Source organism: Scomber scombrus, chromosome 5 (assembly GCF_963691925.1).
Source record: "Scomber scombrus chromosome 5, fScoSco1.1, whole genome shotgun sequence".
Taxonomy (NCBI): Eukaryota; Metazoa; Chordata; class Actinopteri; order Scombriformes; family Scombridae; genus Scomber; species Scomber scombrus.
In genome coordinates, this window is record NC_084974.1 from 12076765 (window position 1) to 12091980 (window position 15216).

General features: G+C 39.2%; 1 protein-coding gene across 2 annotated transcripts; it reads left to right on the top strand.

The window, feature by feature from the left end:
• Window positions 1-1252: 1252 nt before the first annotated feature.
• On the top strand, window positions 1253-13622 carry abhd15a (abhydrolase domain containing 15a). 2 transcript variants are annotated; one of them, XM_062419584.1, is made up of 4 exons: window positions 1253-2224; window positions 10054-10406; window positions 11694-11815; window positions 11987-13622. In XM_062419584.1, exons 1-4 carry the CDS (start codon window positions 1706-1708, stop codon window positions 12304-12306), a joined length of 1314 nt encoding a protein of 437 aa, XP_062275568.1. In that variant the 5' UTR covers window positions 1253-1705; the 3' UTR covers window positions 12307-13622. The 2 variants fall into 2 exon arrangements, with proteins under 2 accessions (XP_062275568.1, XP_062275567.1); XM_062419583.1 differs by having other exon boundaries at window positions 11694-13622.
• The last annotated feature ends 1594 nt before the right edge of the window (window positions 13623-15216 follow it).

Sequence of the window (15216 nt, forward strand, 5' to 3'; positions counted from 1 at the left end):
GCATCTCCCATTTTGCCATTTGTTTTCATTTTCCACTGGCTAATCCAGAGGAATTATGTGGCATGGAATATACAATGATCTACTGTCATGTCACTTTCCGTTTGGGTTTGTTTTCTTCCATTTGCGCACAGAGCTAGTCCATACTGCCATCAATTTGTGTTGAGCAGGCTGCAGTGCTTTGTTATTCTGCCATCAGTTAAATTTGCACAACAACATGTTCCTCAAAAACAGATGGCAAAGGTACAGCTTTCCATGAAATTAATTAACCTTGCATAAGTAGCAGCACCAAAGTGTGTTTATGACTGCTCAAGATGTCAACTGAATATCCCATGGCTCTGTGGAGAGCAGATAACAACTAGTGAGGTTTCAGTAATGTGATTAAAAGCTAGTGGAGCCATGGTGCTCAAATGCTCTGTTCAAAGCAGAAAACTCCTATGTAGATAATCTAAGTTTGTGTCATCCTTCAACACACTTAATTCAAAATTATACTGTTTGTGCTTTATTTTGCTTTGCTTTCATAATTCATGAATATTTATTTTAAAATGCATTTTTAATCTATCTGAGCTACAGATATAATGTAAAGTGGAGAGGACCATAGAGGAGGATATCTGTTACATAAATGTTATCAGCTGGACTCAAACTGTGTCAGCAGGGCTCAGTGTGCATACAAATCTGCATGTCCGAAGAATACTGGTATATTTCCACCCTTTCCTTTGACTCACAGTTGTAAAACTGAAACAAACTGAGGTTGCCTTGTTGCATACTAGACATTAGCTTGACGGGTTACATGAGTTTACATGTCCCAATCAAAAACAAACTTTTATTGTACTGCATTTATCAAAAGCTCATTTGCTTTATTATTTTTACTCTCTGTCTCCTTTTCTCTCTCTCTCTGAATTGCACGTTGCCAAATTCATTCAGGAGAAATTCATGCAGATCTGGAAATGACCATGCGCACTAGGTCTCTCTCTCTCTCTCTCTGTGTGTGTGTGTGTGTGTGTGTGTGTGTGTGTGTGTGCGTGTGTGTGACAGAGAGAGAGAGAGAGAGAGAGAGAGAGAGAGAGAGAGAGAGAGAGAGAGAGAGAGAGAGAGAGAGAGAGAGAGAGAGAGAGAGAGAGAATAAAATAGAATTTAAAACGCTCAAGAAATTTAACTCTGCACAAGAAGGGTGGAGGGCTAATAACAGGAGAGATTATCATGTGCACTGAATACCTGCTCACTCAGAGGGGGGCTGGACATGATGGGAGGCGTTTCCAGCATCAGTGGCGCGTTGCACACAGACATTTCTTGCACTACCAACTGTTGGGTTGAAGCACCGGTCGAGCGCAGTCCTGCATATGGTCGCTTTCAGCACCAGGTGGCTTTTGGATGCATGAAACACGGATGGCATTTCCACGTTCATTAAAAGGTGCCTACAGACATGGAAACATTTATAAGCTGCAATGATAGAAACGCTGCGTAAGTGACAGCACGCCTACAACGACAAGGAACTGGTGCACTCTGGCACCGCAGACAAGCAGTCACCAAACTTCACACGAACAAAGCACCAATTTAGGACAAAAGATCGGGACACTGTAAGACTGAACATGTTTCCTTGGACTATTTGTAATCTGCATTTGTAGCCTTATTATCAACTTCAGCACCAGAATAAGGTGTGGAAAGCGTCCGTGTTGTGCTCATTTTGCTCTCCCCCCCGACCGTGCCAATGCTAGAATGGCTTGTGGCTCTGTGCATTGTGATCCTGGTGGTCTTTATCTGGCCAGGCTCTGCTATGCTCCAAGAATTGGGGATTTCAAGGCAGGCAGCGAAGGACAAAACCATGAGATGCATTTCAGACAGAGAGGGGAGTGACAGTGCTCAGACGGCCTGTGCGGGAGCCGAAAGCGATGAGAAAGCACGCACCGTGGCACTCATCTGCAAACCGTCCGCGCTGGCCAACTATCTCCTGAAACACTGCAGGACTTTCAGCAATTACTCGCCGTGTGTCGGGTGGACGTGGCGGGCCAGTGCCTTCCTCCTGAGTGTGTACGAAGCGTGCTGGCCGTACGACAGTCCGGTCCAGTTTGTGCGGGACAACCTGCAGCTGAGCGACGATGGGCTGCTGGCCTTGGACTGGGCAGTTCCGTCTTACCAAAAACGACGCAGGACTTCCAGTCACTCCACCAGCCCAGTTCTTCTCATCATCCCAAACTCTTTTGGGAGGATTACAAGAAATGTGTTGAAGGTAAACTGTGAGATCTTGACTTCTCCCACAGATTTAACTGCGTAAAAATCCCCCAATAGTATAGAAATGACACATTGACAAATCATATTCAGGTTTCACAAAAGCTGAGAACAATGGAAAAGTTCACAACAAAAAGTCATAAAAGTAAATTAAAATATTCCAACGAGCTGATAACCTATAAAATGTTGGAAATGATTGAAAACCACCATGATGCTCTCACTATATGCACCTAATGAGAATAAACTTTTTAGCTTCTCTGTAATTCAGCATTTGTGTTTCAGTAGATGTATCAACATGATGAAAATTACACTTGCTTACTTGCATTGAAACATACTGTGTATGGCATATTCTCCATTGTCAACCAACAGTATTTCTAGAAATTAAGTGGAAATGATCTTAAATACAAAATAATACCCTCAAATAATAACAAATAACATCAAATTCAGAAACCAAAAAACTTCTAAAACTAGTCAAAAAAGAAGTCATACATTCAGTAATTTGAAAGAGATGTGGGTAGAAGCCAGAGCAGATCAATGGCCATTTGGCAAGGCAATCACTTGAGCTTAAGGCATTGCAAGCTCAGTCAGAAGAGAAAATCCAAGTGATAAAAAGAGCAGATGCGGAGGCAGCACCAGTCTTTCAACTGCTCTTTCAATACACTGACTGAGGTAATTGAGTGAGGGATTACAAAGCATCGCTTGACTTGAGGGGCCTGGGGAAGTGCAGCGCTGTTCCACATGAATGCCTGTTGGCTCTCGCTCCACTCTGGACACCTGGCACTGCGCTAGCTCATTTCATTTCATACTGTTAGCTCTGTGAGCAAATCCGTCACAGGCTACTGTCAGCTCCATGTCAGAAATAGCAACTCTGCAAGAACTTGATACTAAAAACAAATGTGTTTGTTTAATTATAGTCTAATCTAGAATAAAGAAATTCTTATGTTGATCTAAAAAACAAAGGATGGATGATGATAGTATAGAGGAAGAGAAGTGGGGAGGAAATAGTGATGAGACTAAATAGATATAAAAAATAGATATGTGTTGAATTATAGCTTTACTGTAGGAAAAAGTAACATGATAGAGATGAAAAATAATTGTCAGATTTAGACAGATCAATGTCTGTTTTGAGGCTGACATCAGAGTAAAGAGTATTTATGATGCTGTCAGTCAGATATGCTTGGGAGGGTTGGAAGCCGAGGCACCACAAGGGATATACACCAATTAATATTGCTCCTGTCACTGGTGAGATTCACTGTGCATAACGCAGTCAGTGTGTGTGTGTGTGTGTGTGTGTGTGTGTGTGTGTGTGTGTGTGTGTGTGTGTGTGTGTGTGTGTGTGTGTGTGTGTGTGTGTGTGTGTGGGTGTGTGTGTTTGGTGTGTGTGTGTGTGTGTGTGTGTGTGTGTGTGTAAGAGAGAGATAAAAAGAGCTCAAGTTTGTGTGGGTATACTCACACATGGGTCTATATCTGTGACACAGAGAAGAAACAGAGAGGGAAATGTGGATTCTTTTTTGAGTTTGTGGGCTTGCAGGCTCTGTGCCCTCCTCTTTTACACAGTACATTTCAGGAACTCATGCATTTATGAATGAGCAGCTTCATCTTAAATCATTCAGGTCTTTACAGTTTGTCTAAGGCTGCTTTGTTTCATCTACTTTGGTGGGATTCTTACTCATTTAAATAACGGTATGGAAAAATGTTATATACAGTATCTAACTGCACTTAAATACAGTATTTTCAATGGCTTTATGTTTGGTTGAAATCTAATTCAATAAGTCAGTAAATCAATCACACAAAATATATTCAGTCAGTCAGTCAGTTAGTTGAATTGATTCACATTATTATCAGGATCACAGTGCAAATCATGTTGCTGGATGTTCCCATGATAAAAAACAATCTAATAAGTATTAATTGTTGTATTAATATTGAGACTACTTTACTTTTTTAGTAAAAAAAAGAAAAAGAAAAGCATCACATTTCCCAAAAATACACCTCCTTGGATCTCTATTGTTCTTTCTCAGTGTATCCATCTCAGTCCCTCAATATTTATAAGCTATTTCTATTTATAAGCAGTAGTTTGATATTTTCGGAAATGTGCATATTTTCTTTTTTGCAGAGACTTAGATGACAAGGAGAAGGTCAATATCACTCTCATACAGTATATGTATGGTAAATGCTACCACCAACAGCCGTTTAGTTTCACTTAGCATAAAGACTGGAAACAGGGGGAACAGTTAGACTGGCCCTGTTCAAAACATAACGAAATCTGCTTGCCATCACCTCTAAAGCTCATATATGTTGTATCTTTTTGTTTCATTCATTAAAAAAATGTAAGTGCAAAAATGATTTCTACCTGACTATTTCTTGGACAGGTGTAGAGTCCTTGCTGTCACAGTGACACTACAGGAACTTTCACTACCTGGCCAAGAAGTGTGTCAGGCATATGCAGTAAACCAATGTAAAACAAAGGTTTTATGTTAAGCTAAGCTACAGTAGGTGGCTGCAGACTGTATATTGAACAAACACATAGGAGAGTTATATTTATTGTCTTATCTAATGCTCAGCAAGAAATCAAATACATATATTTCATAAAATGTCATAAAAACTCTTGCTTTAAACCAGACCTGCATTTATCTAAAATTTCAAGTCTACATAGAAACCACAAAAAAACAAATTAAACTTCATTATCTGTCTCGAGCTCCACCATCAACAAACTTTTAACCCCTTTTCTTGCAAAGAGTTCAGCTTGACATGTCGAGGGTGTGTAGAAGCATGTAGGACTGAGCCCCATTTTTCAGCCTGTGATCAGTGTAGAGTGGTGTGTTGAAAGGCGATAAATGTTCCTGGAAGAAGACATAGCAACTGTTGCACTCGTCTCCCCTCATTTGATTTACACGTGTCACACTCTTCTGACAGAGCAGATAGATTTGTGGGTAGTTGCACAATAATTTTGTGACCTAAGTTCACATTTTTGTTACAGCACTTGTTTATTAGATATATTTCATTCCTTATACACAAGGAAGTGTGATATAATCTGGATATTATGTGTAATTTACCATTCAAAACTCAAATTGTTTTCCAGACTATTCCTTTTACCTCCAGATTGCTGAGAGACCAACTTTGAAATTTTCCAAATTCCTTGCGGGATGAGATAATAGCTTTGCACTCATGCAGTGGAAGTGGGAAACATTTACCATAAATAATTATAATTAGATCGGTGAAAGGAATAATAGTAGCAGTAATACTTCACCATTACCAGTCACGGAAATTGATGGCCAGTTTACCAGCAGCATAAGATTCAATACAGACAGACATATATTGTAGCTCCTAAGCATCCTGTTCATCAAAAACATGTTGCTCATGTTATAGTTTTTACTGGGAACAAAGTGAGGAGGCATAAGAAACAAGCAGTGCATTTGTGTTTTCTGTCCCATCATCACTTTGTGAATTTTACAGCTTGGTGTCGACACACTGTGGCCAAACAGTCCACACAAAAGCAGTCTATAAGTATTACTGTAACACAGTGACCCCTTTTTGACTTGCTGGCTCTGTGTGCATCAATAAAACAATGACAATGTGGGTAAAGCACTAATTTACAGCTTTGATTTAAGGGTGTTTACATTCATGTTTGGTGAAGAGTGTAGGAATTGTTGCCCATAAATGTCTGGATGTGAAGTGGACGCAGCATCTTACAGCGCCTTTATTTATCTGCAGTGTGCAATCTGCACATCAAGATTTAGCAGCACTTCTGTGACTCATGTTGCTCCTTAATGCAATCAAATCTTTTGTTGTTAGATGGCAAATTTTACCAACCAGTACATCAGTGGAGTAGAAATATGGACAGGTAACCTTCAGTATAATGTTTTAACTTTGCAATAGGATCAATAAAACAAACCATTTATTGTAAAATCTATATTTTGGAGGCTCATGGGTCAGGAACTAGCTTTAGAAACAAGTTGGAACTTTAGTTTTCATTATTTGTACTTTGTTGTTATCTGCAATAAATCATAGCTACTCTCCCCTTCGAATGTATGTCTGCGATGCTTAATGCTTTGAAATTTAGTCAGACAGACAAACTTGCAACTGCAAAAAATATTTTTCAAGTCCATCATTTTGTCAGCCTGTTGTAGACTTCATAACACTCTTTATTTTGGGTTTCATCTGAAGGAGGCACATTTTTCTATGTTAACTGTAATTAGAAAAGAAAAAAAGAAACAGAATGTGGTTTGTTTAGTTTCCTATTGTTATTGTTAATTACAATTAATTACAGAGTTCTTCATTAAAGCAATGAAAAGATTACAGGGGATCCACATGTATTGTTGGAGGAGCCTATACAATGGTATACACCAGCATTATGTTGCAGGATACATTTTAACATCAAATTATTCACGAGAACCTAAGTTTGTCTTCTTCATTTGTAAAATAATTGCTCTACCACTGCATTTTTGAACTCAGAGAAGCAAATCTATTCCCGGACATGTATCACAAGCTTGTTGAAGAGCATTTCAGCAAACTGTTGACCTGAACAGAGGACAGAGCTTTACAGCAAGATGGTTTGTTGCCTCTAAAAGGCTTTTAATCGAATAACATCCTTAATTTAACTTGATTTGTGGCAACATGTTCTGATGAAACCACTTAAGGTTGTTAGACATTAGAGAACCCTCTCATATGTATGTGCTTGACACTGTTTCAATAGAGTGAGGAGAATAAATGCTGCCCTGTTGTGTGTGTTCATAGTGTGTGTATGTATATGAAGTGTGAGAGCTGGCATGTTGTCTTGTGTCTGGAGTCCTTGCTAAAGGAATTTGTCACTGACCCGACAGTTAATCATCTCCGGCAGAAAACTGACTGGAGTAGGTGCTGATCCGTTTTTACTCTTTCTACAGTATAGCTGAGATCTCTACCAATACCTGCACCTGGTGCAGAGTAAACATGGCATTTAAAGAAAGGTTTTGCCATAAACTTTGTGTACACAATATTTGAAGGAGAGGATCAAACTTGATTAACAATTTTTTTTGCAACCCCTATAAAAACTAAAAAATAGTCAGCAGCAATAGAAGCAGTAAGGACCCATGTTCCCTTTAAGATGCAAAGTTCATGTAGTGTGTAACATTAACATAATTTACAAGATTGTTCTAAAAATAGATTCTTAATTGGTTATTAGTCATTGCTCCACTTCTACAAACAAAAAGTAGGTTTTAATTTTGTCGTGACAAATGATGTAACAGACAAATCTTTGGATTTAGTGAATTCGACTTGACATAGGTAACACTATTGACTCCAAAAATTTGCCTCAGATTTGAACAGTTTTCACACAGTTCCCCTGATACTGTGTTGCCCACAGTGTGTGTTGATAATTTATGATGTGTCAGAACCCAGCTCTTATATGCTGTTTAAATAGTAAAAAAAAAAAAATTATGTATCTTAATATCTTTTGGAATCAAACTGAACAAAAGTGATTTATATTCATTTGAAATTGCCTTTTTGGATCAATTCAAATCAGTATCTATAGAATAAGATCGGGAGCTGAGTAACAAACAAATAAATTAATATTCCTGTGTATTAGCTCTTCTTAGAGTTTTCCTCACACTAGCTAGTCATGTATCTGTCCTGTAATCCCTCTTTTTATATTAACCTCCAAGAAGTGGCATAAATGCTGCTGCAGTCATTCTCAGCTGGTAAATATTTAATGCAGTGATGCTGCAGCTCTTTCTGCATTCAGTGGGGATTTATGCAGGTTTAAAGCAGAATGTTTAAAAAATAGACTTTTTTGCCACAGTCCCATTATTGTCTCTGATCATATAGTAGGTCTAAGAAATAGAGAACCGAACTCGACTCCTCCTGTGTTGAGATTAAGCAGAGTGACACTGCAGATTTATTCCTTGTGGTCCCAGACACTGTAATGGATCATTTATTCTTAAAGTAATATTCAGAGTTTATACTGGAGAGCTCACTCATCTTCATTCCTTGTCTGCATGGAGAGCTTTTCAATGTAATTTATATAATGTGATTCACTGCCAGTTCTGCTCTGCTTAAAATCAAAATGTCCCCTCTCTTTCCATAGTTAGCTGTGTTTTTCCCAGCGTATGGCTCCCTCAGGTGTCCTGATTATTTTTGTTTGACTGTATATAATAGAAAAATGTCTCATTTTGCATGAATGGGCATGGTAATATGTGCTGTTTTGCTTTAACTATTACTACCATGTTCAAGATCAAGGATCAACAGAAACATTATTTTTGAGAGAAAGCTCATTGAGATCCTTAAAACCCAGAAAATATATAAAAGATAAAACATTATGGGTGAGCAGAAGAACATTTTATATTTTTCAAAGACGCATATTCAACAATACCTGCTTAATGAAACTGGCTTGTTATTGTAATTTGCTGTTTTATATAATGCTTCAAGGAGCCACATGCAACATTTTTATTTTTGGTTGGTAAACTTTTTGGTTGGTAAACTAAACTCTCCTATATTTTTCACAGAATTTAAACTGATTCACATTTGACATTATCTCATATTCCACTGCCCAAAATAAGTACAATAACAGTAACTCAGACTAGAAGAACTCAGACTAGTAGATAGTGATATTTTTCTGCACAGTGCAGCCGATTGAAAAGGAAGACATGAGATCACAGTGTCCATATTCAAGTCTTTGTTGCTCTCCCTTTCCAATTTTGCTCCCAGCCCAGATCAAGGGGAGATGCATAGTGCAGGTTGAAGCTGTCTGGGCTGCAGACATCATTTCAGCTAATGAGATTGTGCACAATGTTGGCCTCCACCGAGGCCTCCTCAGTGCTTGAGAACTGTCACACATAACTGTACGTTCTGCAGGTGGAGGCTGGCAAGTGGCCACATCATGACAGCCCGAAGCTATGGATGGACTTTTCATATCACAGTAGTTTCCTCAGTTATGGCCTCATCGTTTGTTTTTTATGTCCAAATATCGACTGTTGGATCAACTTTTAGAAATAGTTGAACCAAGTAAAGATGTAAACTAATTAGAACTCATTCCAGAGAGAAAGCATTTCCACATTTTGCTTTTCCACTGGAAATTAAAGAGTTATAAAATATGAGTTGGTAGACATTTTGAAGTTGAAAAGTTGATGTTAGCATAAAGAAATAAAACACTTAAATTAGTAGTGCTACACAAGATACATTTTATTGTATCCCTTCACATGGAAAGTCTTAAATTGTTCATTATCATTTTTGTTGGCCATATTTTACAATGAAGTCAGTATCTCAGGATGCAGAGGTCTCATGTGCACATATATCTGTGCATAACTGTATTATTAAATAACTAACTAACTAACCCTAACCCTGACCAGATTGTTTCTGATTCAGGTGAATCATGCATGCTGTATTTTTCTGCACAAGTAAAACATTGTGCGGTAATTGGAGAGAGTTGAAACTGCAACAGAAAACCACACACAGTTAAATGATATCACTAGATTTTTACCATGGCCTTTCCCAATGCAGTGATGGCGTTTGTTCCTAAGCATGGTTAAACTGGACCTCATTTTACTGTATTCTCATTCCCCCAACAACTGGTCATATCTTTTTCCATACAATTAAAAGTAGTACCGTGCATTTTCAGGTGATAGAACTGCAAAAACCACAAATCAAGGAACAAAATGGAAACTCAGTGCTAAAAGGAGGCATTGTTTAATTCTGTGGTATTGTAACCAAGAGACCAATGGCACCAAATTCAAACTGATTTAACCAAATGTCCTATTCAAAGAGTAGAGTATGTTGTATTTAAACCATCAACCTTTTCACGTACCTTATCTCTAATGGACGCATCCTTTTCTTCTTATGCGCCTCCTCTCTCTGTAGTTGTGTGAAACAGCACTGTCCCACGGCTACCTCCCAGTGGTCTTCAACCGTCGCAGCCACAACGGCACACCGCTCACCACCCTCAAACTGCAGCAGTTCGGTGACCCCGCGGATCTTCGAGAGGCCGTGCGCTACATTCGTTATCGGCAGCCTGCAGGAAGACTGTACGCCGTGAGCGAGAGCACGGGGTCAGGCCTTCTCCTGTCTTACCTGGGGGAGTGCGGATCATCAAGCTATGTGACAGCAGCCGTTTGCCTGTCACCCGTGTTCCGCTGCCAGAGCTGGTTCGAGAACGGACTGGGCTGGCCCTTGCAGTGGGCTTTGGTGCTCTACCAGAAGTTCTGCCTCAGCAGGTATAGAGGAAGAGGGAAGGACTGGTGTTAGGCAATGAGGGATGGATGAGACAAATTAAAAGTGTAAACATAATATCAAAGGTGAACAAAGAACTATGCAGGCTTTTAAAGAATAGTTCTAGATATTATTGCCTGGGTCATATTTTCATAGCTTTGCCCATCATTTCTATGTCACTACACAAAATCTAATCAACACTACAAACTGTCATGTAATTTAGCCAGATTTAGCCATGTTGAAGGCACAACTGAAAGTAATTGCAGCTAAAATGTTGGTAACAATTCCTCTTTGCACAAGAAAACTATGTGCACAACTACGGCATGTAGGTTAGCTCAATTTTTAGCCAGAAAGATGTTCTGCAGACTGTCAATGATTTTAATTAACTTGGGGGATTGTTAAAAACCCTTTGTAAGCACTCAAAGCCCAAAACACAACCACCATAGAGACATGTTTAAAAACAAAAAACTGACCTGAAACGTAAAAATACTCCCACAATTCCAGGATCAGCAGTAACCTCATGTGTACTTACAAATTTAAATTATTTCCTAAATGGCAAAACTGCGGTTGTATAAAACTGAAATTCTCTTTTAATGACGGTTAGTGACCTGCAGAGAATGGATATTGTGAACTTTCTGGATTTCCAGATGTAGATATACAGTACAAAGCACAGCACATATCTCTTAGTTTTAGAAGATTCCACATTAATTTAAATGAGATTTGGAGGATAGAAAGTAATAAACAGCTCCTCTTTTATTCCAGCTTTATCAGAGGAGTATGTCACACAGTGTCAAGAATATGAGCAAAAGCAAAGTTTCATACTGCATGAAAGATGCCTTATGAAAATCTTAGACAAAAATGAAACAGGAAAATTGTGAATCTTCAGTCAGCAAAAAGCGAGACGCTGTTAAAAAAGGATTGTAAGGAAAACAGATGTATGTTCTCACCAGCCATTTATTGGAAAGGCGCAGGCAATTAAGAAAACAGCCAAGTTACTGTAGCAACAGATGGTCTGCTCAGTGTCAGTATATTGATTCTGAGAGGCATCATGACCCAGGTAAAGTTTGTCCAATCAGTGCCAATGGGGAAATGAGACTCGTGTAGCTCGTCAAAATTGATTTACTGATTTTCTCTTGTTGTCTGCGTTTATGTGTGTGTTTGTGTGTGTGTGTGTGTGTGTGTGTGTGTGTGTGTGTGTGTGTGTGTGTGTGTGTGTGTGTGTGTGTGTGTGTGTGTGTGTGTGTGTGTGTGTGTGTGTGTGTGTGTGTGTGTGTGTGTGTGTGTGTGTGTAGATACAGGACAGTGCTGGGTGAGACCATACAGACAGACGCCCTGTTTTCTAGCTGTTCTTTGCGTGGTCTGGAGGAAACGCTATTCTGTCAGGCTGGCAGCAGCAGCAGCAGCAACACTTCAGGTGCCTGGGATGCTTACTGGGAGCGCAATGAACCTTTAAGAGATGTGGACGAAGTGGCTATTCCTGTTTTGAGCGTGTGTGCTCAAGATGACCCTGTCCGTGGTGACACCCAATCCACGGTGCCCCTCGAACTCTTTGAGACCAACCCACATTTTTTTCTCCTCCTAACAGGCCATGGCGGTCACTGTGGTTTCTCCACCCAGTCCAAGGGGAGTGCCGCTGGTGGCTCCGCGGCTGTACCGAACAGTGGGATGGAGAGCTGTGGGACCTATTGGAGCCACAAAGCTCTGTTGGAATTCTTTCGGGCAACCACAGACTTCTTCGCTGCAGAGGAAAGAGCAAAGCAACTCGCTGCAAGGAGGAGGGGGCTCGGGGGAGGCTCAGGGGGAAGGGTTTTCCGCCACCGCAGTGTCAGTACATGTAAACGAGTGCCAGCATGTTCTCATAACATCCACGCCATTTACAATTGGCAGAGGTCCTATACACGATGAGGGAGCTTGATGGAAGTAGATGGACTACACTGATGCTGTTTGAATTTGGGACATGAAGGACTGTGTTTGACTCTCAGTCACAAAGTGCTGTCATAACCAAAACTAGAAAAGTGCTTGGGTTTGTGAAGCACTGAGGTCATGGAGAACTTTTAAGCAAGAGAGAGCAAGTGTTGTTATCACATTATTGATGTGAGCCATAAAACACTAAGACACAAAATAAAAAGTTCATGAAAGGCCACAAGCTTGCGTGCAGTTGTTATATTCAAACTTTTGACACTAAACTCTCAAGATGGGTGGTATATCTATTTTTCTACAGACTGATACAAGTCTATTCACTGCCAGCTGTTGAAACTGAAGGATTTCTGCCACAGATTTATTAACAGACACGTAGACATTTATTAATCCATACATTTATCTGTCTCACATTGCAACATTTGAAACCACAACATCAGCATTTGGGATATTTGAAACATTGACACTTACTGTAGTATTTTATTGAAGTTTGGTATAACTTAAAGATATGGATTGGGGAGCAAAATGTTGAAATGATGTATGAAGGAGAGTTTACTGTGTATATTATTGGATGTTCTCCTTTTTTCTTTTATTGGGAAATGTCCTGTGATGCCCACAGTGGAAAAACTCGCATGTGGCTGCCACCCAGTCAGCTTCCACAGGAAAGTCTGTGTCATGAGGTTATGATATTTTAATGAGCTGGGTGGGTGGAAGCACTTTATGAGTTTTCCTGTCTCATCATTCAAACTCTGTAATAAGAGGTTTCCCCCGGCAGGTGGTGAAGCAGTTAGGTTGCTGGTTTACTGAGATGGAGCATTGAAGACTTAGTAGTATAATGTTTAAAACATTTCTTGAATTGCTGGTAATTTTGTTTTATGGGTTCATTATTGTGCATACGACTAATAAAGTAGAGAAATCAAAATGATACAAAGTAAGAAATATTTTATGTTCAAGGGGCAGCTCTGCAGTTTAATAAGCAGGAAAAAAAGCCAAGGTTCAGAACAGTATAAAGCAAAAGTTAGGATGCAAACCTACCAAGCACTATTCATGAACTTAATGTTGTGTTTTGTTTCATAATTGTGCCATACAGTTGATATTTGTATAGTATTATGTGATGGATTTATGGGAAATAAATGTATAATAAAGCAAAGATAATGACACATTTGGAATAAATGCTTTGTAGAGGCAGTATGTTGTGAAAAATAACACTAAAAAGCATATTGCATATTACTGTAACTTTTTAATTATTTTTGGTCAAACACTTGTTGATTTTTTAGGCACATCACATTAAAGTTGTAATCTATGCTCCTGTCAAACCCCTGCTGAGTCAATGCTCACAGACATTCCCAATTATAGCACAATCCCCACAGTCATGTCATGTTTATGTGTGTGAGAGAGAGAGGAAGAGAGAGAGACAGAGCAAGAGATGGTGAGAATGTGTGTTGACAATGTGTCTTCTGGCACACATTTTGTGTGTGTCTGTGTGTACACTGGTATGTTCCAGCTGTCAGAGCAGATAAGGGTCTGTGGGCAGACAAACACTGCAGTGAATGTCACAAAAACACACACACACACACACACACACACACACACACACACACACACACACACGCATGCAAACAAGGTGTCGGGTGCATATATGCAGGATACTCCTATAAATGTTCGTAATCCACAGGAAGACTTGCATTCTCACACTAAAGTGGCTGTGACACCCACTCCCTCTTACACACATATATGCAGTGTACATACACACTCACACACACACACACACACAGACACACAGGGAATATGCCATGAAAATGTCACCATTATCAGTATAGATCATACTTTCATGACAGTAATCTGAAATGATACCCAGTTTGGTGGCTCACTATGAACTCAGCAAAAATATTTGAAAAAATATATTGTGGACAGAAATACATTTTCAAACATATTTTATTCCGCATTTGGAACAAGCTGTCATTGTCAAACAGGTGCAACCTGACAAGTCATGAAAAGCCGATCTACATTTCTTATGAGCATTAGAGCAGAGAGTGTCTCCAACCACGGCATGTTTTCCCATTTGTGTGTTTTCAAGGCATTGGCTTTTTTCATGGACATATTCAAATTAATTTGAAACAGGATGACTATGTTTAAGTGTTCATAAACAATTAATCACTAGTATTACTTATCAGATGTGAAGGAGAGAGCAAAACTGAAAAACTGAACTCAATCTTTAATGTCCAAAATGTATATTTTTGATTCAGTATCAGGTTTTGTGTTTATTGGTTCACAATTTTTCAAGTCTGGTGCCCAGAAAAAGGGGTTTCTTCCTGAAACCATTCCTCCTGTTCATACTGGCTATTAAAATATCCATTCATAATACTCTTTCAGTGGAAGTGATGGTAAGTTGATGTAAGGTTTCATCAGTCTGTTTAAGCTGTCTGTTTCTGTATGCCCTGGACAGTGTTTCTTTATTAAGCTGCAGTCGAAGGGTCATAAAAAAAGGGAATTCTGTAACTTAAAGGGCTGCAACTTTTGGCAATACCCACTTGATTTGACTAATTTGGATGGCTTACATCTCATATTAGTCTCAAATCAGTTTCAGATACATTTTTGAATATCTTTTTGCGCAAAATGAGGACTGTGGATTTTGTTCCCCATCATTTACATTGAAATTGCTTTAGGAAGGGATCTTTTATCAACTAGTATGAAAAGGAGGACTTGTTAAACCAGCAAAAACTGGTTTAATCTACATATGGCCACCTGATTATGATAGACTTGAAAAATTATGAACCTATCCTTTAAACTCTGAATCGGTAGCCTTCATTTAATTCTACAAATGAAGTGCTTCAATGGTGCAGCTGCAGGACAAGTCAAGACTGATGGATATACCAAAAAAGGTTTAAAATGTAGCAC